Below are 24,980 nucleotides of genomic sequence, written 5' to 3'. Positions count from 1 at the left end.
CCACTCCCCTCTGGAAGGGGATGTTTCTCTTTCCATGCCCTTTTGTTCACGATGAGAAGGCGGACTCAGAGGGCTGAACAAACACGTAGCTATGGGAGTGTCACTCACCTGGGGGAGGGGTTACTGCCCTTTGTGATGTCATAAAGGGAACATCTCCAAACAGGCCATTTGAGCACACATTTTCTGAAAAGAGGAGCAGGCAGAAGACAGAGGGGATGGACTTTTGTCATAATTGGGGTTTGCAGACGGACTAGGGACACCTATTAGTGTTAGAAAAACATGGTAATGTGTATTTTGCATACTTTGTGACCTTTAACCCTTATGTGTGACAAGTTTCAGCGAATGCATACTGTGAAGACATCTCAAAAGTGTAGTTGGTACACACTGCTTTAATCAATTCAATCATCACTCCTGGATTTATTTTCTTTGCACAGTTTTGTACCATGGTGTAATTATTCCAGTTAGCTAACACAGCAGGAGTGCCGAGAAGAGCTCACAATCTATCAAACACACCCTTTCAGAGTTCAAAGGATTCAATATTCTTTGCAGTTTTCACAGTTGATTTGAAAAGAAAAAAAAAAAAAAGTATTAAGCTCGCTGTGAGATCCGACACAGACAGCTGAAAAAACAGGGATTTGGTATTCTTATAATAGCAGAGCCAGAGAGCCGAATAATGAGAATTTGATCCAACGATCTTCAGTCAGTGTGGATAGAGAAATAGAAAGCGTGCTTACACACTCCTGGTGTCTGAGGATTGAAAATAATTAGGTGTGAGAAAGAAGAATAGCTTATCATGTATCACTTCAAGAAAAGTCTATTATCACCTTCAGGTGTTTTGCATACACACACAGTTTAGTTAAAATCTACAGCCGAGGCTCCCAAGAAGAATCCAGGTCCATAGAGAAGCCACAATTGTTTCAGAATTCCTTCACCTCCACATGTTAAGTGACTGCATCTCTAATGTGACAGAGTCCGCTCAGTGAGAGGCAAAGCATAGCCATCCATCCGTGTCACAGTCTGAGCGGGAGGTTATTCAAGTATCTTGTGATAGGGAAAGAGTGGCAGGCCTTTAGTGAAAGCTGGTATGTCCATGATGGCTACAGCGCCCGCCATCTTGGCAGGAAGGAAGGTGAGCTTAGACACCTCACCGTACGCAGAGCTGTGTAACTCTTCCTCTTTGCCCTCTTCTCCTTTATGTTTCTTACCACCAGCATCCTCATCATTCTCTTCAGCACCAAAGCCCACCACCTTCAGGAGACAGGGACACATTAAATACCAAACAAAGAGAACTATCCTTCATGTCCTGTGTCATACATGCATACAGTCGCTGCTTACATGCACGCTGAGTTTGCGGCTGTTCTCTCCTCGCTGTTCTTTGAACCAGGAGACCAGCTCAGCCTGGGTCATCTGCTTCAGAGCGGCGATCTGAACACACAGAAGCACTATTGGTGAGAACAACGGGAGGGCTGAATGGACAAGACAAAGACGAGACCCTCAGAAGACGAGCCATAACTAGAAATAATGAAAGAAAACCTAGGATTCATGTCCATAAAGCTGGATCACAATGTTGCTTAATGATAAATGTATCGATTTATGTCTAATTATTAGCTTGTTTTTAAGCGATTTGGACACAGTTATAATTTAAGCTTTTAATAGGATGAAAGAGTGGGATTTCTGTGCTTTATTGACAATAAAAGTTGGCCCCTTGGGAGCTGGTTTAGCTCAGTCTGTAGAGCAGCCATCCCGAATAAAAAGCAACATTTTTTTGGCTAACTTCTCGCTGGTTCGACCCTCACCTGAAACCATTTGTCATTACCACCCTCTCTTCCCCACATGTCCTGACCTCTCTTCAGCTTTTATCGAGTTTTGTTTTTGTGTGAAAGGAAGGCTGGAGTTATCTTCATAAGTGAACTCTCTGACTCAAGTGAGGTCATCGCCTAAAGGATACGCTGGAAGCCAACTCATGTTATGAATACAGTATATTGTAAATGAGATATGGCCTGCATAACATTTTCCGTTTGTTTGTATTAAAGGTTAAATCTGCACATCTTTTTTTTCTAAATCTCCTCAAAATGTATTGTACGACATTTTCATATCGAATAAAAGATAAGGGTCTAAAAAAAATAAAACTCAAACTTAGAAAAAGTTTGTCCCTGGTCCTCATCTCAACGACACCAATAGCTTCCTCTTGGATATGTTTTAGCAATGAGGCATTGGGTCGCTACATTCTGACAGAATCATTTGTTTCAGAGCTTTCACATTGTTATAAGCCAGAGGGCGCAAACCCAAGGGTGGACTGGACAGCGAACAGGGGGAAAAAAAAAAACATTACAACACATTTCTAGTGAGTCTTATACATTACTTTTGTAGAAACTCTCACTGATTCTGCCTTTTGTTTGGCAACATCAGGAGCAAGGTTCGACAAAATATGATGTCAGGAAGGTCGTATGTACAGTTTGTATTTGTGCACCACTTGAAACGAGGATTCAGTTTTGTGTCATGAGTTTCATTCTCTGTATTAGTTACATTTACATTAAATAAGTTAAAGAGGAAGGCACAACAAGGACGACTTATAGCACATTAAATGCTCAAACAATGAACACATGGTATTGGTTTAAGTTGTGTATGTGTGTGTAGTTGTGGTCCGTACCTCTCTGTTAAGTCTGTCAAACACATATTGCTGTGTAACCACCTCGGCCCAGTTCCTGTCCACCTCCTCACCCAGGTGAGTGTCCTCACATTCCTTCAGCTTCACCAAAGCAGTCACCTGTATGTACATAAAACACACACACATGGTTTCTCCACACACCGTACAAAGCAGGCCTGAAGGCACGGCACCATAAGAATGGTGTTTATTAAACCGACAGAGTAACTTCAGGAGCCACTTGACATTTCCCCCCAAAAAACTTTTGGGTTATGTAAAACTTTCTTGAACTTTTCTTCTTTTTCCATAACAACGAGGAACTCACAAGTACACAAACTAAATCACACACAGACACAGACCTGAGTATTAAAGGCGTCCTCAGTCAGCGAATCGAGCGTCTCCCCAAATGAAGCCAAGAACTCTTCAATCTTTAACTCCACCAGCTCAGTACTGAGAGGGAAAAGTTCAGGGGAGGTAAGAGATATATTATATGCTGTGGGCTGTATTTGATTCTTTTAGTCATTTATCAGCTCCGCTCGCTGGCTCCTCTTTGCAGGGCCGCGCAGATAAATCGAGCTTGGGTTTGGATGAGCAGAAAGATATATTATACCTAGGTTTTGAGAAAGCGGTTATGATAAATCGGATCTTGCTTTCAGGCGGATGAAAGGTTACGATTGTGTTGCAGACTCACTTGAACTTGGTGGCCTGTGTTTCCACGGTGACAGAGAATCCAAGTACGCCCGAGGTGTTCCTGCAGGTGGGGTAGACATGGTACCTGCAGAGGGCGACATGAAACAAGACGGAGGAGGAAGAGGAGGAGGAGGAGGAGGAGGGACAGATGTTGAGAAGCAGATAAACAGAGAGGGATCAGAGTAACAACATGAGGAAGAAATCTGGACATGTAATGCCATTTGTTTCAAATGTGTTGTAGCTAACAGAAGAAGCTATTTTTTTTCTTGCAGATTCATCTGAAATGTTCCACTGTTAATAAAACAGATGAGTAAAGAATGAAAATAACTAGCTTCAGATAAATCCTTCAGTTCAGCACTAGCATGTTGCTCTGTCTGGAAGAGAGAGAGTAATCACAATCCACAATAAGACAGAGACATGCAGACGGAAACATAATATAAAACAAAAGTTATTCTCTTGTCTTAAACATATCTGCAGCAAGGACGCTATTCATCTGTATTAATATAGATCGCATTTGTTTTTGTTTTTTATTCAGGGTTTGTTTTTCCCAAATGTCATTAATACGTTTTCCTTTTTTTATTAAAGGCAGAATGAAACATTACTACACTCACCCCAGAGTCTCTTTGGTCCTGAGGAAGTCAAAGCAGGGTTCCTCCATGTGCATCTGGAAGACAACAACAACAACCCAGTCAAGTATAGAAGAATGACGGAGTGAATGGAGAAAATGTATCATGACACTCACCACCAGCAGCTCCATCAGTGTGTGCTCCCTCAACGCCTTTAGGCCAGACTAAGAAATAAAAAACAAAAACAAGAAGACTTTTTTAGTTACATCGTCTACTTTAATTAAATTATATGATATTGTTAGCGTGTTAGATTTGATGTATAACAGATGTAGTCAGACCTGGTAGTACACGGTGACCTCAGAGTTGGCGTCTCCTTTATTGAGTGATTTGACCTTACAGATGTGGTTCTTCAGCGGAAGTTCCACCACTCGGAACATCACCGGCACCTCTGCTGGCAGCTTGGAAAACTGCAATTTTCTGCCAGAGAGAGGGGTGGGGTGGGGGGGGGCAAGGAGGACCAAATGAGTGGATGAAGGCAAGAAGACCAGACAGGTCAAGAAGAAAAGGATGAGGAAGAAGGAGGAAAAAATGTTTGAAAGGAGAGAGTTTATAAAAGCCTAGATAAAGAAGGTCAAAGGGTCATCATGGATTAAACAAATGAAGCTAATGCTAATTACTGTGTATGGATGCAAACATATCCATCTGATTATATAGTACTGGTGTTTCATCAGGGAGTTCATTCAGTGTGACGGCTGACTTACTCGGTGACATACTGAAGGAACTGCTGTGATTCCTGCGGAGAAATTACAATACAGGTTAATGAAGAGGCCGGGATCACACACAGGGATCAGACAGACATCATACTCACACTCCGTTGACGCAAGAGGAGACATGTGCATTAACTGACTAATGCACTAATCAGACGATCTTTTTGTTTATTAATCCTCTTGTCTGTGTTCGCTCACCGTGCTGCTGAAGTTGCCCTGCACCAGACCCTCGGCGTACAGCTCTGCCCTGAGACTCCGGCTGAACTCCATCAGATCCTCGCTGCTCAGACCAGCTGTCAGAGCCTGATACTTCTCCACCATGGACCAGCGAGAATGCTCCAGGATAAGCAAACGCACATCCCTGAGGGAGAGGAGCAGAGTTGGGAGAGAAAGGGGAAGAAAAATGAGAACTGAAAAGGCTCAAGGTTCTGTCGCACATTTCACCACTAGAAGGCATCACAGACTTGAAGATAAGACAACAATGGGCATGTCAGAGACAAAAAAAAAAAGAAAGAGAAAGAGAGAGAGAGAGAGAGAGAGAGAGAGAGAGAGAGAGAGAGAGAGAGAAAAGGGAAACAACTTACTTGCCGAGCTTCTCAGGTTTAATGAGGATGTTGAAGTAGGTTTTCTTGAGCTGCTCTGCGAACATGCTGAAGACGTCAGGGGCGGCAGAGAAATCCGCCAGGTGGTCAATGATCAGGTGGAACAGCAGCTGAGGAGAGACAAAACCATCACCATCATTATCATGCACGTACACAAAGCAAACACATCTGTGTGTCAGGAATAAACATAGGAGTAAGCATGCATGACACTGTGCCAATCTAGCTGGAAATGTTTTTTTCACCGATTGTCTCTTTAATGTGGTTAAGAAGCAGAGAGGGAGGACTAGTTCTGCATAACTCATTTCTTAAAGGAGTCGTTTGGTATTTTAGAAATATAATATATCACATTCTCTTTCTGCAAAGACTTGAATGAGGAAACGATCTCACTGTCATGTCTATTTGGTCAATATGACGCTGTAATCAGGGGACAGTTGGATTAGCTTTAACTTTGGACGTGCTGACAGATTTATCAGCTCGGTAAGCTGTGTTCAGTTTGATGTGTCTGTTTCAGGAGTTTCTTTTCTTAAATAGCCACATGCACAGATAAATACAGAACAATTACCGGTAACCTCTAACCCACAACTAAGGTTCAATCCAACCCCTCCAGCTTCATATTTACATGAGAGTGTTTTAAGTCTTCTCAAAGAGTCTCAAAGAGCTATTCACACTTTTTTGTTTCTCAAATTGTCATCCTATGGATTTGATTCTTTATTCACGATGGAAATACATATAGCCCATAAAAAAGTGGTTTTCAGTTGTTGCTTACAGTATAACCATGGTATTCTGATTTTTTAATAACAGCAATGAAGGCTAACTCATTCGTTTTTTGAGCTGCAATGAAAAAAAAATTCTATGTGAATTGACTGCTGACTTCTGAAAATCACTTTCTCAAAGAAAAATGTGACATTCTGATATGATGTCAAACAGCCCCAGTGTAGACTACTGTACCATACACTGAACAGATCAAATGTCTGTCTGTCTGCATGTGTGTATATTGTAAAGCAGTGGTTCTCAACTAGTGGGTTGAGACCTAAAACTGGGTCGCGAATGTTTGTGAATAGTGTCAAAGAGATTATGAAGCACTTTTAAAACAGATTTGATTTGTTCCATCTCTTTGTGCTGAAGCATGATCTTTACCATCCAAGGTGCTAACTTCAGAAATAAATCTGATTGGTTGAAAAATGTCAGAAATTTGCATCGAAATTTCTCATTACGAGTTGTTGGCGGGCCGTGGGGTGAGAACAGTTGAGAACCACAAAACGATATAGTCTTAGATTCAGCTCTGCTGTACCACTATAAGATGACACAGTTTCCTAATCACCCCAAACCTTTATTTCTAAACAACCTTTTTTTTTTCTTCTTCTTCTATGTAACATATATAACACAAAGGTTTTGCCTCACCACAAACCCCAGTTCTAATATCTGTGATAGGCTCAAATAGGTCAAACATGTCTGCCTATCTATGTGATTTACCTTGAATAACAAATACATGTCGCAAAGTAAACAGGAAGAAAAAAATATTTCTACTGATATAATATGAAGCAGTTTGTGGTTCTACACAAATGCCTATCTATTTGTGTGTGTGTGTGTGTGTGTGTAGTGTCTATATGTGCATTGACTCACAGGCAGTTTGTGGTTAAACCCTTTAACCTTGATGACCAAGCCGTGCTCACCAGCTACCAGTTTATACTCCAGCTGAGCCACTTCAGCCTCATAGGCCGGCTCTGCAAGGTTATGTCCGAGGATGTTGACCAGCAGGTCTAACAAGACCACACTGGAGGGGGGGAGAAAAGATGGAGTATGAGTAGAGAAAAGCGAAAGGTAAAAAAAGGGGGGGGGGGGGGGGGGGGATGTGAAATGGAGATAGGAGGGGAGGTGGAGGAGAGAAGTTGAGAAGGATGAGATGCAGGGGAAAGAGGTGGATAGGGTGAAAAGAAGCGAGGCAGTAAAAGAGACAGGGAAGATAAAAAGTAAAGAGACGGCAATAAATAAGAGGAGAGGGAGGGGGAGAAAGGTGAAAGAGGAAATGGAAGTAGTGAAGGACAGAAGGTAAGAAGGGTAAAAAGTGATAAAAAAAAAAAGGAAAGAGGATGAAAGTGTAGGAGCAGGGAGAGAAGGAACAGATAAAAAAAAAAAAGAGTGAGGGATGAGAAAGGCAGCTATGTAAATCAGTGTTGCAAACACTATTTGCACAAGGTCATATTTAAGCCTGATCTTACTTCTTAGCAGACTGCTGGATTACAGGAGAGATTATGTGGAATCTGATGTAGGCTGCAGCAGGAAAAAAGGACAAACCAGTGTCAACACACTTCCTAATGATACTAGAAGTCGATATAGTGTAGAAACACTGTGCATGTTAAATGATGTCTAGGCTGCAGGCACACAAACAAACTTAGGCATATTTTACCTTTGGGGATTTTGAACTTGTTGTCCTTCTTGTACCACAGGCAGCCTCTGTCGCTGTCGGCTATCCGGACAGGGAGCTCGGTGTCTGGGCAGTCGGAGGGCTTCAGGGTGAAGTCGGTGGCTGAACAAATGCACATAAACAATAGAGCACCGTAAATCCAGTTGGTACCATCTCATAAATAATGTGTGAGCTCAAACAATGCAATGTGTCCAGTTTGGGATTTAACATGCAGCTAGATTTTAGACCCTAGAGCAGGACCAGAGGGGCCTTGTTTACCGTGTTTGAGTTGAAGTGTCCAACTTCTGACAGGATTATGTTCTGGACGTCACATGGTCATAGAGAGTGATCTAAGTGTTACAACTAAAAGATTGCTCACAGCTCGTCTCTGTAGGAGTATTACCTCAAATTAGGAAGTTAGAAAGTAAAAAAAAAAAAAAAAAATCCTGTGGCTCCTCAAGGAGCTATTCTTCATCTGATAAATCACTTGAGTAAATGCAGATGCGGCTGAAGACGACAAGAATGGGATTGAAATTTTCTCAGGTTGAGGAAGGGGCAAAGTGAGACTACCAGCTAATACTCAACAGATAGCATTGCATAACGCACCAAATCTATGAACCTAAAAAAAAAAAAATGGTGATTGAGTTGCATTGTGGGTAATGTAAACACCAGGTTTAGGAAAAAAACAGAAGAAGGCTTGGAATCCAAACACATGAGCTCACATTTTCTGCTCCATCAGGTTTGATCCTTCGTTTTTCTAACAGAGTCAGAGAATGCTATTGTCGTTGAAAGCTAGTTCATGTTAGCAGCACTAGGATTAGAACTATTTACCAATAGGCCTGCAGGGATGATACTTTTTTTTTTTACATGAAGTTAATTTGTTTAATCTTGTGAGGACAGTGTGCAGAATCCAAAATAAATACAACACATAAAAGTGTTTTTTTTTTCCCACCGCTAATTAGCCCTAGCTAATCTCAGGATAGCTAATAGATTTAGCTTCTTCTGACATCATCAACATGTGAAGGCATGGCCACTTTGCTGAGACCTTTATTAACCAATAGATGAATGCTGAGGGAGAAAATATTATCTCTTAGTTGCATTTTTTTTAAACTGTCCTTAATAATAATAATAACACTAAGTTGTCTTTCTTTCCTTGGGACACTTTTGATTGTGATGGAGGTTCTGCTCGCCTCTTCAGTTTCAAAAACATGAAGCTCACTACTCATAATGTAAGTTTGCTGTGCAAAGTTAGACCAGCCAAGACACAATCCACTGTAACCTACTTTTTCTGTCATTGCTTTGAGAGGACTGATGTTTAAAGTATAAACGCTTTGTTTTGGAACTGTGCACGGAGCTGAGGAAACTCAGCCAGAATTAAACTCTTAAACTCTGTGAATGCAAAGTATCTCGAGGATTAAAATCACTGACAAGAAAAGATGATACTGAAGTCATTCCTGCTCTTTAAGAGAAATAATCCCTGTCTGAATGGCGCTTGTATCGAGCTTGAGTTATCACCCTTTCTTTAGATCAGTGACTAACAAGGGAACGTTACAGAAGACAGAATACATTGACCAAAATGCACTATTCCTACAAGTATGGTCAATATATCTGATTGGTCTATCCACTGGACGAGTGAAAAGAGAGAAAATAAGAACAAACTGATGGACCGGGAATTGCTCATGTTGATTTTCGGACACTTTTCAGATTCTTTCTGCAGTTCTGGTGACAACAACCCCCCCCCCCCCCCCCCCCTCTCTCTCTCTCTCTCTCTTCACCCACCGATGAACTCGTTTTCAACGGGAAGGTGAAGGTCGCTGTTCAGCTCCAGGTTTCCCATCCACCGCTCCATCCACTCCTGCTGGATGTCTTTGAGGACACAGAAAGGTATTTCCAGTTTAAATTTGTGTTTTGAGCGAGTGACCTAAGGACTTTAATGTTGACATTTGTTATTTAAATTTCCCAACACTATTGTTTGCCGTATAAAAGACAGAGATAAATGCTGGCATTTCTACTGCGCGCTGTCTGCAATATATCAGGCTGAATATCACCACACAAGGGGAAAAAGACAATGTATTCACCGGATGCCTATATTGTGGGGAGAGCTGTAACACATGCAGTAAACCAACACACACACACACACACACACAAAGAGACGTACCATCCACGCTGTATTGTGTGCCAAACCACTTCTCCCTGAGGGGACACTGGCCCTCGTGTTCTGGTGACAGCAGCATCAGGTTGGCTCTCTCTGGGGTGAGGAGGGACAGAGCTGCTCTAATAACCTACACACACACACACACACGCACACGCACACACACACGCACACAAAAGAAATTGAAGTCAACTTTTCATCGAGAACACTTGTTTTTTTTCTCCCTCTCTTTGTCTCTGGATTACTTATATGAGACAATTTAAGCTTCCAATTACAGTAAGATGTGAGCTAAAGTTACAGGCAAAATGAAAACCACAATCACGCTGAAACTTTTGAGGCAAAGTAATATTCACGAATCAAAGACAGCACCCACAACTCTAGCAAATATATATTTCTGGCACATTTATGCGTGTGCCATAAAAATCAGCCCCATATCAGGCAAATAAAAATGTCTCCCTTTTCCAGTTGACTTGATTCATTAACATCTTTAATCTTAAAAAAAAAAAAGAAAAAAAGAGAATAAAACCCTGAACTGGTTCACTGCCTGAATTACAGAACGACTTACTTCTGGCTGGTACTCGAACATCAGCTGATCTCCTGTCAGGAAGTCCTTTTTGGGGAAGAGCTGCATGTTCTCACAAATGTCCTCCACATATTCTATAGGGTCAATCTAAAAAAAAAAAATAAAAAAAATACACAAATATAATGTTCTGTTTCTGTGAGTAAAATAATTCAATACAGCAGCACATTCACATTTGCATCCTTACTTGCTCCTGGTAGTGAAACTCATTGGCTTCAATATTCTGGATCTCTTCATATATTCTGAGAGGATGAGCAAACACAATGAAATATGACCACGGAAGCTCACAAACAACAACACTCCTGCAGACAGATTAAAGTACACAACTGCTGAAATAATAAAAGCAATAAAGAAACTAAAAATATATTTGACACATTCACTAGTCAGTATCTGGTGTGAGTAATCTCGTGTCCTACAATGGACGTAGTCACTCCAGAGACAGCTTTTTTTTAAATTGTATTGTATTTTGTTGTTGTCAGTGTGTGAGTGTGACTGTGCCTTTGCTGTGGTCCAAGTGTCTGCAGCATCTTCAGGTACTGGAACACCAGCTGAGTCACCTGTGAAAGAACACAAACAACAAAGAAAGTCAGAACTCATAACGTCATATATGGCTCGTTGAGTATTAATGAATCAATGCCATTTTTTTTTTTTTGTTGGTTGAATTACAGTGAAGTAACAACTGGTCCAGAGCAGAACTCTTCTGCTCACATCATCTCCAGAAACCCCCTCCGTTAAATCACATCACTCCTGTCCTTCCGCAGCTTCATTGGCTACCAGTTAAATATCGCATTGACTTCAAGATCCTCAGAACCTCACTGCTCTGTACCTCTCTGAACTCCAGCACACCAGCACTCACTCTCAGGTTTTCTTCTTCTATTCAACTCACTACACCACCCGCCCCGCCTGACCACCATCGGGGCCCAGAGCCTTCAGCTACTATTGCAACTTCATTTATTGTGTTTATTTGTTGGGACCAATCGATGTGGGATACTGGGGAGAGAAAAAACTTGATACTGATATATCGGCCGATATCTTTTTTTAGATCTATCTTCGATCTTCAGAGATACATAGATATAGATATACACATTTAAACACTTGTGGAAAAGATATGCAGTATAACGTGCACAAGTTGGTCACTCAACTGGAAAGTAACTGCGCGTGTACGTAACATCACCGCTTGACTCTCTGGAGAGTGATAATGGCTTTATTCAATCCATACAGCACATTCTGCTGGTGACAGCCAGAAAGAGAACTTCTAGTGCAAAACAAGGAAACTCAACGGAAATGCTATTTGACTGGTGAAAAAACATCAGCACGATAAAGTTAGCTAATACAGATACTCACTGGATATGCTACTATCGGCCGATATTACCGTCTGACCGATTAATCGGCCGGGCTTTAGTTATTTGGTTACAGTTCTTTTTATTTTATTTTCAATATCGAACAGGAAGTTAAGATGCTTTTCTTTGACCTCTTTAAATTGGAACAAGTTAATTGGAAATGCATCCTCGGCTTTTGTGTCTGCAAAGAAATACATGTGAGTTTGTACTGTATGAGACAACAGGACGAGAGACAGGTGAATCAATCTTGCTGTCTTACTACTTTAAAGGGAAGCAAATAAGCAACAACCCTTGAGTAGAACAAGCTTAATAAAATGACAATGGCACCCTACTCCAAACAAAAGCAGGTTCACCCTCTCTGAACGGAGAAGAGGGTGATCAAGTTGAAGCTCTTGATCGCAGTAAATAGTCTCAAGGCTGTGGCAGCATTTGTAAAGAGTTATATGCAGGTTTTTGTGATGTATTCAGCTTGAAAAAAAACTCCTCGTATTTAATAATAACCGCCCGTGTTCCTGTTTAATACCACCATTTTCATAGCAACTTGTACAGAATAAACAAGGCTAATCGGCCAGTTGGGTCAAAGCAGGATAAAAAGATATGGACGACACTGAACAAGGATCACGGCTGTGTCTGACATGCTAACGTACTGCCTGTACTGTCTACGGAGCAGAAAGACATTAAGCCCACTCGGTCCTTATTAAAGGAAAGTGTTACAGCGCACTGTGGATTCTCCGATCCCCCGGGTAAGAGAAAGTTTGACCTGACATATTCAATATGCACTGTCTGCAAAATGAAAGTAGAGTACTGCAGGAGCGAGTCAAATGCATGAGCGCATCATTTACCCAACTTGTGAGATTTTGACAGATTCACACTCCTATCAGTCACTGCTTTTTGTTTTTTCCCCTCATCTTCTCGGCTCAGTCCGGAGCTGCAGTGTCTCTACGTTTCCAGCAGATGATAAATAGTCAATAGAAGACAAACTCCAAAATGTAGGAACTCTCTTTACCTGATAGAAGTTTTGGAAGCCTTCATCAGTGAGGGTGATGGAAATGGAGAAGATAGAGTAGGTGGTGTTTTGATCGAAGCCAGTTTCGCTGTTTCCTCCGAACAAAGCCAAGGCCCAGCACCTGTACACACACACACACACACACACACACACACATATACAAATTAGGTCGGAGGGATTTTAAAATAAATCTGGCTAATGGTAAAGATTCACACATCGAAGACGGATGCTCAAACACACAACTTGTTGATGCAGGGCAAAAAAAAAAAAAAAAAAGGAAAAGACAGTCCCACATACACACAGACACACACACACACACAGACACACACACACACACACACACACACACACACACACACACACACACACACACACACACACACACACACACACACACACACACACACACACACACACACACACACACACACACACACACACACACACACACACACACACACACACACACACACACACACACACACACACACACACACACACACACACACACACACACACACACACACACACACACACACACACACACACACACACGACCAGTGGGTCAAAACATTCCGTTTCCTTTTCTTCATTGTACACTCTTTGGTGGCCCCACAGAGGCAGTCAGCCTAACTTTAACAAAATAAAATAACAAAATACCAGAATGAAGAAATAACAGATTATTCTGTTATGGCTATGTTCTGCCTTCCTGCCTATGTTCTGCAGCTTTCCCCTTCGTTTTCAAAGGAAAAACAACTCACAGAGATTTGAAACTTTTATTAAGCTGGTGAGAGATTTTCTTCTCTGCTTTTATCTGCATGAGGACATGTTGTAGTGGTATGAGGATGCACTTGAAGGGGGAGGGCGGTTCGTAAAGTCTGCACTGTATTACCAACATGAAATGATGTCGACTGCGATGGATCAAACCAAGTGAGTATTAAATCTCTGAAAAGAGTTCAAAGAGTGAGCTGGAAAATTGAGGGGATAAAGACAGAAAAAAAACAAAAAAAACATTTGCAGGTATTTGTACAGATTTTTCTGTAGTCTGTGTGAAGTCTGTGTTTTCAAAATGGACAAAAAAACGCCTGAATGGTCCTTTAAATTTTTAAGGCATCTGTTCGGTAGCATACCAGAGGTTAGTGTGATGGACACATAGATAGACAAACCATTCCACCCAGCTTCACTGAGTGGCCCAATTTCAAACCTGCATCTTGACGCCCTTGAGGCTGTGATTCTCTCAATTCAATAAAAACCACCACCACTCTACTGCCTCAGCAGTTTGCTTCAACTGGGAATAAAGACTGAGTACACTCAAAATTTCACTCCTGTCATTTATCAACAATTGAAAGAAGCACACACAGTAAAATGGGAATATTCTATCAATTGTTCAAAGTGCCGCTGATGGCACCGGGACTACTGGATGGGCTCTTAGTACACTGGGACTACAGAGGGGTTTGGGCGAATCACTTGGCCACTTAGCAACAAGAGGCTGAAATGCTCTCGTACCGCCGCATTGAGAGAATGCACGAATCACAGCGTCAAGAGGGGTCGGTGGAGAATTTGAAGATTGGGCTTCGCTGGGAGCTTCAAAAAGCTCATGTATACCCAGTAAATTGAAGACCTTTTAATTGCGTGTTTTGGAGAGCCCTCGAGTCTGAAAAACAAACAGACAGAGGCAATAACACTCACTTCTTCCTGAGCACGGAGAGGATGCTTCCTGTGCCTTCATGGCCAATCAGCCAAGACATATAGTGGAGAGGCTTCACTCTGAAAAAAAAAAATGAAGGAGGAGGGAAGAATGTGTAAAGGAGAAACAAAACACATTGATGCAATCCTCCTACAATCAGTGTAAAGAACAGCATCTTCAGGTTCCTTTGAGTTCATGTTCATATCAAGAGACACTGCTGTGAAAAACCAGACAGACACATGAGAGGGAATTCAAATTCCATGTTATTTCTTTAAATTAGAGGGAGAACATGGGTTGTTCTGAATTGTCTTATTCTGCATTGATGCTCTCTGTGCCGTGTCTTTACTTTGTGGAGCTCACCTGTAGTATTTCTCCTGAGGGGGGAGGGCCCAGGTGATATTCAAAGCATGGACTTTCCTAACTGGGACAACTGCAAACACAAACATGTACAGTTATAAAAACTCCATGTAACGTTTCTGTGAAACAAATCTAGGTATCCATTTGACATTTCATCTGTTTTCAATGTATAAAACATAATGAACCGTAACTTATCCAAACATATCTTATGTTATTAGGCGTTGTCTTATTATGTTGTGTCATATTTGTCCACATGTTATCAGTAATTCAACAAACACATTTTTGTCAAGTGTTAAAATTATTTGAGTGTTGTAGAAAAAAACTGCAAAAACTGCAAGAACAGCACAAAAATGTTAAATGTAAAAGACGTTTTTCCAACTTAAAGGAGATCTATTATGCTGATCCATATTTGGATGTCTGTATGAAACCTTTGCAAAGTCTTTTTAAACACACAATACACAGTTGTTGGCGTAATCCCCAGACGTGGTTTCCTGCTGCTCTGAACAAAAACTTGGCCATAACCTGACGTCAGGTTCTGCCGACGTATCAGAACAAAGCATGTAGCAAAGTTGTAGGACACGCCCAACCGGAAGCTCACTCAAATGTCACTGCGACTGCAAACAGAGCTGGCCAATCGGAGGAAAGTGGGCAGGGGCCTTAAAGAGACAGCAGCTTAAATAAACCGTTTCAGTCAGAAACTGAAATGAGGGATTTTACTGACACCAGTATGGGAGAAATAAGGAGCTTTTGAAGCTACACATCTCACAACGCTACTCAATAGGTGTCCCAAACAACATAACTAATGGTCAAAGTGAGTATAACAGATCTCCTTTAACTACTATTAGAGCTACCTTATAACCCCTTAGATGGGTTTAAAGTTTGGCCACAGAGAGTTCACTAGAAGTGTTCAGTTTCAGAGGAGCAGAGTAAGATCGATCAGTACCTCTGTACAGCTTGTTGAAGGCTGGTGTGTCAAAGGGATCCGGCATATTGGAGAATTCTGGCTGTGGCAGATTGCTGTAGACAAGAAAAAAGTAAAGAGTTATAGAAACTACATTGATTATACTGTACCAATTAAAAACAGGCAATATGTCCCTGCAGATCACTGAACAGGTCTTAGAGCCAACATAATGCGTAAAAAAAAAAAAAATCTCAATTCGAGCAAAAAAACAGAGAAACAATTCGTTCTTCATGAGCAGCACTTCAAGTTTCCAACAACAGACAAACAGTCTTCTAGTATCAAATCCTAAAACACACGTTTTCAAATGTTATGTTGATTAAAAAAACGAGTCAAGGAAGTTAAAGAGGCTTAGGAATATTCAAAGAGCTCGTACATAAGAGAAAATTCATCAATCCATATAGAAGCATGTAATCCTTTAATCATATGATAGCCTCAAAACTGAAAGTCATGTGGTTTATACATCACTGCGATATGCATGATTATGCTCTAAAAACAACTGCCAAAGCGATGCATAAAACAAACAGTAGCAGAGTTCTGGAAGCAAACAGTAATTCAGCTCGACTTAAGGGATAAATGATCCCTTTCAGGTGTATGATGTTGATAAAAAGGAAAGGATGAAAAGAGATAAAGAAGCGCTGAGGAGGAAACGGAGGAACGCTTGACATTTAGATCCGAGCAAAGTCTCAGAGGATGTATCACTCTATATCACAGACACACGTCATCCCCCTCACAGTGACTGAGAGCCTCTTCTTCTATACTCACTTGTTAGGCACCTTGCTGAAGATCTCTCTCACCCACTCCTCCAGAGTGTCCAGCTTCTCTGAAGGGCAGAGCGAGTGAAGGAGGAGAAGTTTAGAGTTCAAGTCATTCTGGTTGAAAAACTCATAATTCTGGGTTTGGATTGAGGACTCGGGTTCAACATAGACTGTTTGTTTCAAAGTGACTGTAGCTTGAGTTTAAAACATAGTTTGTTCATGAAAAGTATAATTGAAATTAAAATGGTGTGAAAGCATCAATATCAGAAAAACAAAAGTATACAATTATCTACTACTTACAGTACACACTGAAGGAATCATAGTTTAGCTACTGTTGGCAGATGTGTTGGAGAAACCCTGATTTTAAACATAATCCTCTTTTCACATGACACTTTTTATCTTAATTTGTTTTACCAGATTTTAATTAAGCTTAAACAACCTAAGGAGGTCATTGGACCTTTTTCCCTTTTTGGTATTTGCTAATGAACAGTTCTTCTGGGGCGGCAGTAGCTCAGTCTGTAGGGACTTGGGCTGGAAACCGAAACATCACTGGCTAATGTCCCGATGTGAACCAAATCTTGAAATTAGTCTGGTAGCTGGAGAGGTGCCAGTTCACTTCCCGAGCACTGCCGAGGTGCCCTTGGGCAACGCACTGTGACAAAACCGACCTGTGGTTCATTTCCGGCATGTCATTCCCCACTCTCTGTCTTCCCAATTTCCAACTCTACCCACTGTCCTATCTCTAAAAATAAAGGCCTTAAAAGAAACGTATATGGAAGTAATAAAAGGTTAATCATAGTCAGCCATGGTCACAACATACTATTATTACATTACATTCCGTAACTCTATATCACAACTGGCAGAGTATATTTCCTGTGTGGTATTCAAATTACACACACAAAGGCTTTGCAGACAAAGATGGATGCAAGTTTATCTGATAAAAGCCTCCCTTTTAACTGAGCACTCTACTACTCGACGGGAAGGATCCCTTTTAGGAAAAATTAACACTCGTCTTTGTGCAAGCGTTCTTTCCTGAAGTGAAAAACTCCTCCTCGACACAGCACCATGGAAGAAGGCCAATTATTGACTTTATTCTTTCATAAAAAACGATGTGACGTAATAAATTCTTGCAGCTTCTTTTTTGTTTAGCTGATAAAGAAGCTCTGCTCAAAGTGAGTTTTTTTTTTCTGCTGACAGAAATCAATACTCTTGTCATTTCGGTTGAATCTTGTGCAGTTTTTTTTAAACCCACTCCTGGGTACCACAGCGAATCAAAAGTTGTTGTGAAATTAACTGGGGATTAAAAATGAACTTTCAAAGCGGCAGTTATTGTTATTTCTAAATCAATCATTATTGAGGGGGTTAGGTGTTATGTGAAAGTTTTCTCTTATGGTGACAACCCCCTCACCTCAGCCCAAATACAATTACAGCTAAATATACAAATATTTACCTGAGGAGAACACAGAGAGGTAGAGCGAGTACTTGTAACTTAGCTCCAATACGTCCAAAACTCTGCTGCCAGAGTCCTCATAAGCCCAACCCTGATCCACCTCCACTGGAACATCACTCCAACCCTGATCCACCTCCACTGGAACATCACCCCAACCCTGATCCACCTCCACTGGAACATCACTCCAACCCTGATCCACCTCCACTGGAACATCACCCCAACCCTGATCCACCTCCACTGGAACATCACCCCAACCCTTATCCACCTCCACTGGAACATCACCCCAACCCTTATCCACCTCCACTGGAACATCACCTCAACCCTTATCCACCTCCACTGGAACATCACCTCAACCCTTATCCATCTCCACTGGAACATCACCTCAACCCTTATCCATCTCCACTGGAACATCACCTCAACCCTTATCCATCTCCACTGGAACATCACCCCAACCCTTATCCACCTCCACTGGAACATCACATCACCTCAACCCTTATCCACCTCCACTGGAACATCACATCACCTCAACCCTTATCCACCTCCACTGGAACATCACCTCAAGCCTTACCCACCTCCACTGGAACATCACCCCAACCCTTATCCACCTCCACTGGAACATCACCTCACCTCAAGCCTTGTCCATCTCCACTGGAACATCACCTCAACCCTTATCCATCTCCACTGGAACATCACCTCAAGCCTTATCCACCTCCACTGGAACATCACCTCAAGCCTTATCCATCTCCACTGGAACATCACCTCAAGCCTTATCCACCTCCACTGGAACATCACCTCAACCCTTATCCACCTCCACTGGAACATCACTCCAACCCTTATCCACCTCCACTGGAACATCACCTCAAGCCTTACCCACCTCCACTGGAACATCACCCCAACCCTTATCCACCTCCACTGGAACATCACCTCAACCCTTATCCACCTCCACTGGAACATCACCTCAACCCTTATCCATCTCCACTGGAACATCACCCCAACCCTTATCCACCTCCACTGGAACATCACCCCAACCCTTATCCATCTCCACTGGAACATCACTCCAACCCTTATCCATCTCCACTGGAACATCACCTCAACCCTTATCCACCTCCACTGGAACATCACCTCAACCCTTATCCATCTCCACTGGAACATCACCTCAACCCTTATCCACTGGCTTCAATTAGATCCAGAAACAAATGCAAATTCCTCCGCACTTACTAATCCCTAGCCCCTCAGTTCCTCTATGACCTCCTACACCCACATACCACGTCCAGTTACCTTCAGTCCTCCGACACTCACCTGCTGTCCATACCATAGACCAGACTCCACACCTATGGAGACATGGCCTTCAGTGTCACAGACCCCACCCTCTGGAACACTCTCCCCTCAGACATCTGCCATGTCCCATCTTTAGACTCATTCAAAAGACTTCACCATTTGTTCTCCACAGCCTCACTTAGCTTTACCTCTCCAAGGGTCTCACATCTTCTTTTTGCTACCCGTCTCTGTTTTGTTCTTTTTTTGGTCCCTCCATCATTTAGAGCGTCCTTGGGTGCCTTAAAACGTGCTATATAAGTTGTATCTGTTATGATCATTATTTTTTCTTTCTACTGCTAGATTGTTTAAGTGAACAAAAAAAAAGACCCAAAACTAATGTTGTTCCATATTCTCATATATGTCAGCACCAGTGTTGATGTTTACTTAAGATTGGTTAAATGCCATGCAGGTTTTAAATAGCACTTTGTTCAAATGATTTCTCTGTTTTGTGACGAGCATTTTCTCAGCCCAAATGGCAACACTTATTGTCATTAATTGCAATCGGTACTTAATTAGCTGTGTGATATTATCTGAGAAACACACACACAAAAAAACGTGTTAAAAATGTCTAATTATATGGGAGTTTGTTTGGAGAAGTATTGCAGTTTGAGTTGATTTAGAACTTATTAACCACAGACGGCTGAACATGGATAAAATAAATCATCATTAGAGCTGAGTGAAATATTTCTCCACATTGTCCATTGATCTACAGATTGCTTTTTCAATTAAAACAATACATTTATGAATTACATTTCTGTCAGTCTACTAATAAAACGGGTATTTGATGTTTAGTAAAATGAAATGGATTTTTCTGACCTTTAGACTGCACTGCAAGAGTCATGTAGTGGGCAGAGTAGTGTTTCTTCCAGAAGGCACGCAACCGCTTATAGACATTGATCTTCTTCTTCTTTGGCTCATGCTTCAGCGTCTCAGCATTACCTGTTGTTGTTAAGAGTGAGTAATCAATCCAGCGGCAGATACTACAAAACATCTCAAAAAAATGTTTTACAAAATGCAGGCATATCAGAAAGAAAAGGAGCCTCGGCATTTGTTTCAACAGCTCCTGTTTGTTATTGCTGAACATACCTCAAGGAGGCCCCATGTGTATTAAGTGTCCCAGCAGTTTGTGTTTACCAACTCACCCCAGCAGAACTTGCCCATAGGGTGTCCAGGTTTGGCCAAACTGCCAAACAGCATCTCCTTCCTGTGGGAGTCTGACGGCTTAGCCAGCTGGTACTCTGACAGACAGGTGGAGAGACAGAAACACTCGAGAAAAACAGAGAAAGACGAAGATCAACGTTGTGCAAAAGAGCTGCGCGAGGAGAACTCGGCAAAGCAGCTGACGAAAAGTTTTAACTCCAAGTGAACCAGATAAAAGATTGCACTCCTCAGCTTGGAGGAGAAGGCTACAAGACTCACCACTGTCAACGGCCTCCACCTCCCTATCAATGGCGTCTCGTATCATCAGGGGGCAGATGAAGAACTGAGCCCACCTGAGACGGTTGACAGGACAAAGAGGTTATAATCAGGGGCCACTTACCTGCCAGAGACACCGGTCAGACTGAGACAATCAGATGTAGACATTTCAACTCCACAGACAACAGCTTAATGGCAGGGGGCTGATTGAGCCTGTAATCTTTGTCCAAGTTATTACACAGCAGGAGTTGAAATTACAACATGAACAGGAATTTTAGCTGTTTTTCCTCAGTTCATTTATTTTCTAACTATATTTTTGTTAAGAAACTGTGTAGCAGTAAATCTGATGTATAGCCATAATTGAATAAAGTAGTACACATTCTATGATTCTCCTATTTGAAAAAGCTTTGACGATTGTGGCTTATTATAGCTAGCTAACTGAATCAGCCGATAAAGCTAGCATTAGCTTATTGACATCTGTCAAAGCGCAGATATTATCACATCCGTCACCTGCTTACTATGTGAACTAGGAGAATTCTAATATGTTTTTAACCCCCGTAAAGACGAAATGCAATGTGAATTCACAGACTAGGGCAAGAGTATTACGTCATCATGGAATCATAATGAATGTACACAGACGTGATGATGGCTGAGCCTAGTTACGGCGCTTTTGCAAAAAGAAAAAAAAAAAAAAAACAGTCTGAAAAGGGCTAGTGTAAGACATGACAGTGTGTTTTCTCTGTGGACTATTCTACAAATCTTTCTTCTGAGACAATAATGGGATGAGTCTTACCAAGATGTTTCCCAAGAGCCATCAACTTGCAGTTTGTAAGCAATAATGTGTTTTTATTTTTGCTTTTATTATGTCTGTGTTTTGTATTTGTCTGAAAATCATTTGACGGTTATTAGGAATTCAACTCCATGAGAGCGACTGCTCTGAAGACAAAGAAACTTCTGATCCTTTTTTTTTTTACCTGTCAAGAGCCTCTTTGAAGATTTTCCTCTGGATGTCAAACTGGAAGACCGTCCTCTCGCAGTCGGTGGAGGCATTGTCACTCCCGCCGTGCTTCTTGAGGAAGGCATCAAAGCCGTTTTCTGAGGGATACTTCTCGCTGCCCATAAACACCACTGGGACCAAACAAAAGAGGGGAGAATATAGGAGAAGACAAAAAAAAAAAAAGAAAAAAGGAAGGACTTTAAAAGGTAAAAATCAAATGTAGTGACTTGAGTATGTGCCTTGCATTTGTGGTTTTGTTGACGATGTGGAAAGCTGGACCAAACACACAGATTTTGTGGCATTGTATTTACCGCAGAGCCACAATAGAATTGAAAAAAAAAAATCAGCCAAAGCTCTAAAGATTTCTCTAAATATCACTTGTTAACATTTGGTGACAGTTGTGACATCTGTAGGAATAGCACGCTTTCCTTTTCAAACAGACCCTTTAGGAATGAACAATGCTCAAAAACCACATCTATGCAGGAGGCAGACATAGCCACTTCTCCACTGAGAGAAACATCAGTCAGCCAGAATGCAATTCACAAGATATGTGGCATTTCGAGAGAGGAGAGCAACTCTTGCTTTTTTATTGGACTGGAAAAAAACTTCAGTGCAACAAGTTCCTGCGTGCGTTCTCTGAGACTTGTTGGAGGATATTCTGGGAAATGTCACAAATTATTAACCAAAGTAAAAGTAGACAAACAGGTTAAGGAAAAGAGGGTACACTAAATTATTTAAAATAGCAAAATTACTCCTAGAATGCATCGAATATGGTAGCTGGGTTTGGCCTTGTCTGAATCCAAAATGATGCAAGGTGTTTTTTGTATGTTGCGCCGACTCTGAGGCTAAATTGTTGATGTATAAATTTAGGGCTAAACAAATAAAACAGAAGATATTTGACCTTATAGGTGATCGTGAACTATGTAGGGGTTCTCTTGCTACTTGTTGAGAAAAGATGAGGATTAAAAAAGAAAATGTAAAGATAAAAAAACACCCTCTCTGTTTGCTTACTCACTGTGTTCAAGAAAGTGAGCGAGGCCAGGGAGGTCACTGGGATCGCTGAAGCTGCCCACTCCCACACACAGAGCGGCTGCAGACTGACACACACACAGACACACACAAAGGATATCATATCAGGTATGCAGGTGTTTAAAAAGTGTGTGCATATAACATCACTATAAATAGTTTCGGTTTGTGCTGACAACACTCATGCATAAATAATTTCTGCAAATGTGATTTCAGCACATTTTTTGGTTTCCACATGACTCCAGTTATTTTCACCCTCGTCCGAGACTTAACATGTCAAAGCTTCTAAAACATGAATGGAGCTTTTAATTAAAGCTCTCCCCATTTGTACCTGTTTCTCTGCATTTCTTTTCTTCTTATCCCCCTCATCGTCATCGTCGTCGTCGTCATCATCATCACCGTCGCTGCCCTGCTCGTCGTCGTCTTCTTCATCCTCCTCAGACTCATCTTCCGTTTCACCTCCGGATTCATCATCACCCTCTTCCTCTTCTCCGTCCGAGTCATCGTCTTCAGACTCCGCCGGGCCGCTATAGTCTGAGATGAGCAGAGCTCGCAGCCCGTTGTCAAGCACAACATACCTGGAGGGTAGGAGCGGAAGTCATAGGTCAAACAATTCAGAGACCATTGAGAAACAGTGGTACATTACAGTTTGCTTTGTTTGTTTGCATTTTCCTCATTTTGAACAGGCTGTTAAACCAACCAGACTGCATCTTACATCCTTTGAGACTATCTTGTTGTACGCTTCTACACAGCATATTTCTTTGTATGCTCCACAGAGGCCCGAGGCACTGGTGTGTGCTTATAGCATGAAATCGGCTCATCACACCACAATAATGCTGCTGGAAAAAGAGGCTCGATATCTTTTTTGGATCTGGGTTAGTGGATCTGGGTCATTTTCTCAGCACCTTCTAGTTCTGGATAGTATCCTCGCTGCATGTAAAACATCGTGTTCATAACAATGACTGAGAACAAACTAGAGGAGATAAATCACATAACAGGGTTGCAAGCATAATGCATAATCCAATGCTCATGGAGAATGGCCACATGTGGTGTGAAGCTTTGTACAGGAGAGTCTGTTACCTGTACTGCTTGGGGTCATAGGGGGACTTGATTATCTCACTGTCTCCAACATTGTCCTCTCCTCCACCGTCCCCTGTAGTCCGGTTGTCCTGCCGAGCTTCTGCTGAGGGTTCAGTTCGGCCTGAGCCTGGAGAGTCACACGCCGGGGCGTTCCTGGATTTGTTTGTCAGCGGCATCCTCGCCAGAGATGATGATGATGATGATGAGACTTTGGCACTGCGGGCTGACAGCAAGGCGCGACCATAAACAACAGGACAGCTCGCTGCCACCGGTAATTTAGCCCTCAGCACGGCAACACACCGTGTCAGCCTGAACACAGCTATGATGAAGAGCCCCCCCCACCACCACCACTACCACCACTTGACAGACGAGGGTGGCAAAAATAAAAGCTCAGAGAGCAGCCACACATTTAACCAAAAAAAAAATCCCTTTCTGTAGAAGAGGCCGAGGTTTAAACCTGGGGCTGTCAAACACAACCAGCCAGCGTCCACAATACATCTATTCACACAGGCTTGTCTGGTGTTTTCGCCCCATTCAGTCAGCTGAAATACCAGCAACCCAAAACAACACCTCAACCTCTCATGCAAACCGCAGCACTCAACACAGCAAGGAAAAACCCGTAAAAAATAAATAAAATAAAAAACAACTAAGAAGAAGTGATGAAAGTATGCATTACATATGCTACACGATGAAACATAAATAGGTGCTAAAAAAAAACAAACAAGGTATTTAAAAGTAATACTAAAATGAGGGTGAGTTTTAGTGGGTTTAGCTGACGTTCTGTGTCAAAGCAAAGACAAGCCGAAACTTCAAACATAACTTCATGAAGCCGGCTCGATAAGAGTGTAGTCATACCTTCTTCCCCTGCTGTAAGCACAAGGGCCTTGGCGTGTGCGAGTACGGGAGTCTCCTCAACAACGAACGCTGTGATTCGCTGTGGGTAGAATGCCCCGCTTGACTATGCCGCCTTCTGATTGGTTCTCGCGTCAAAGAGGCGTGTTTAGAACGCGAGCACGTGTGCACTTGTGCAGGGGGGTGGGGGGGGGGGGAGTTGCAAGGCAAGTCAGGAGCGGATACATTGTAATAGCTTTGAGGATGGGACAGCGGCAGAGGCGAGCAGACACCTGGATGTATCTGGCAAGCTGCTTAGCCATCTGTTTATGATCATGAGCTTGAGACTGTA

General features: G+C 42.0%; 1 protein-coding gene across 1 annotated transcript; it reads right to left on the bottom strand.

Annotated features, from left to right (window-relative positions):
- Positions 1-369: 369 nt before the first annotated feature.
- Positions 370-24,743, bottom strand: nrd1a (nardilysin a (N-arginine dibasic convertase)). The gene is made up of 32 exons (XM_020652670.3): positions 24,653-24,743; positions 23,798-24,020; positions 23,049-23,295; positions 22,707-22,788; positions 21,669-21,822; positions 20,698-20,771; positions 20,421-20,516; positions 20,095-20,217; positions 16,519-16,576; positions 15,739-15,812; positions 14,799-14,868; positions 14,441-14,518; positions 12,752-12,872; positions 10,904-10,962; positions 10,593-10,647; positions 10,391-10,495; positions 9,832-9,955; positions 9,453-9,539; positions 7,677-7,796; positions 7,489-7,540; positions 6,893-7,043; positions 5,252-5,379; positions 4,866-5,028; positions 4,662-4,693; positions 4,239-4,377; positions 4,077-4,124; positions 3,946-3,998; positions 3,336-3,419; positions 3,004-3,094; positions 2,651-2,767; positions 1,336-1,425; positions 370-1,248 (listed from the first exon to the last, which is right to left on the bottom strand). The coding sequence occupies exons 2-32, from the start codon at positions 23,971-23,973 to the stop codon at positions 1,030-1,032; spliced, it is 3,270 nt and encodes a 1,089-aa protein (XP_020508326.1). The 5' UTR covers positions 23,974-24,020; positions 24,653-24,743; the 3' UTR covers positions 370-1,029.
- Between the last annotated feature and the right edge of the window lie 237 nt (positions 24,744-24,980).

The sequence above is a fragment of the Labrus bergylta genome, chromosome 18 (genome assembly GCF_963930695.1).
Source record: "Labrus bergylta chromosome 18, fLabBer1.1, whole genome shotgun sequence".
Taxonomy (NCBI): Eukaryota; Metazoa; Chordata; class Actinopteri; order Labriformes; family Labridae; genus Labrus; species Labrus bergylta.
Note: the sequence above shows the minus strand (reverse complement) of the source record. Positions and strands in the feature narration are given on the sequence as shown.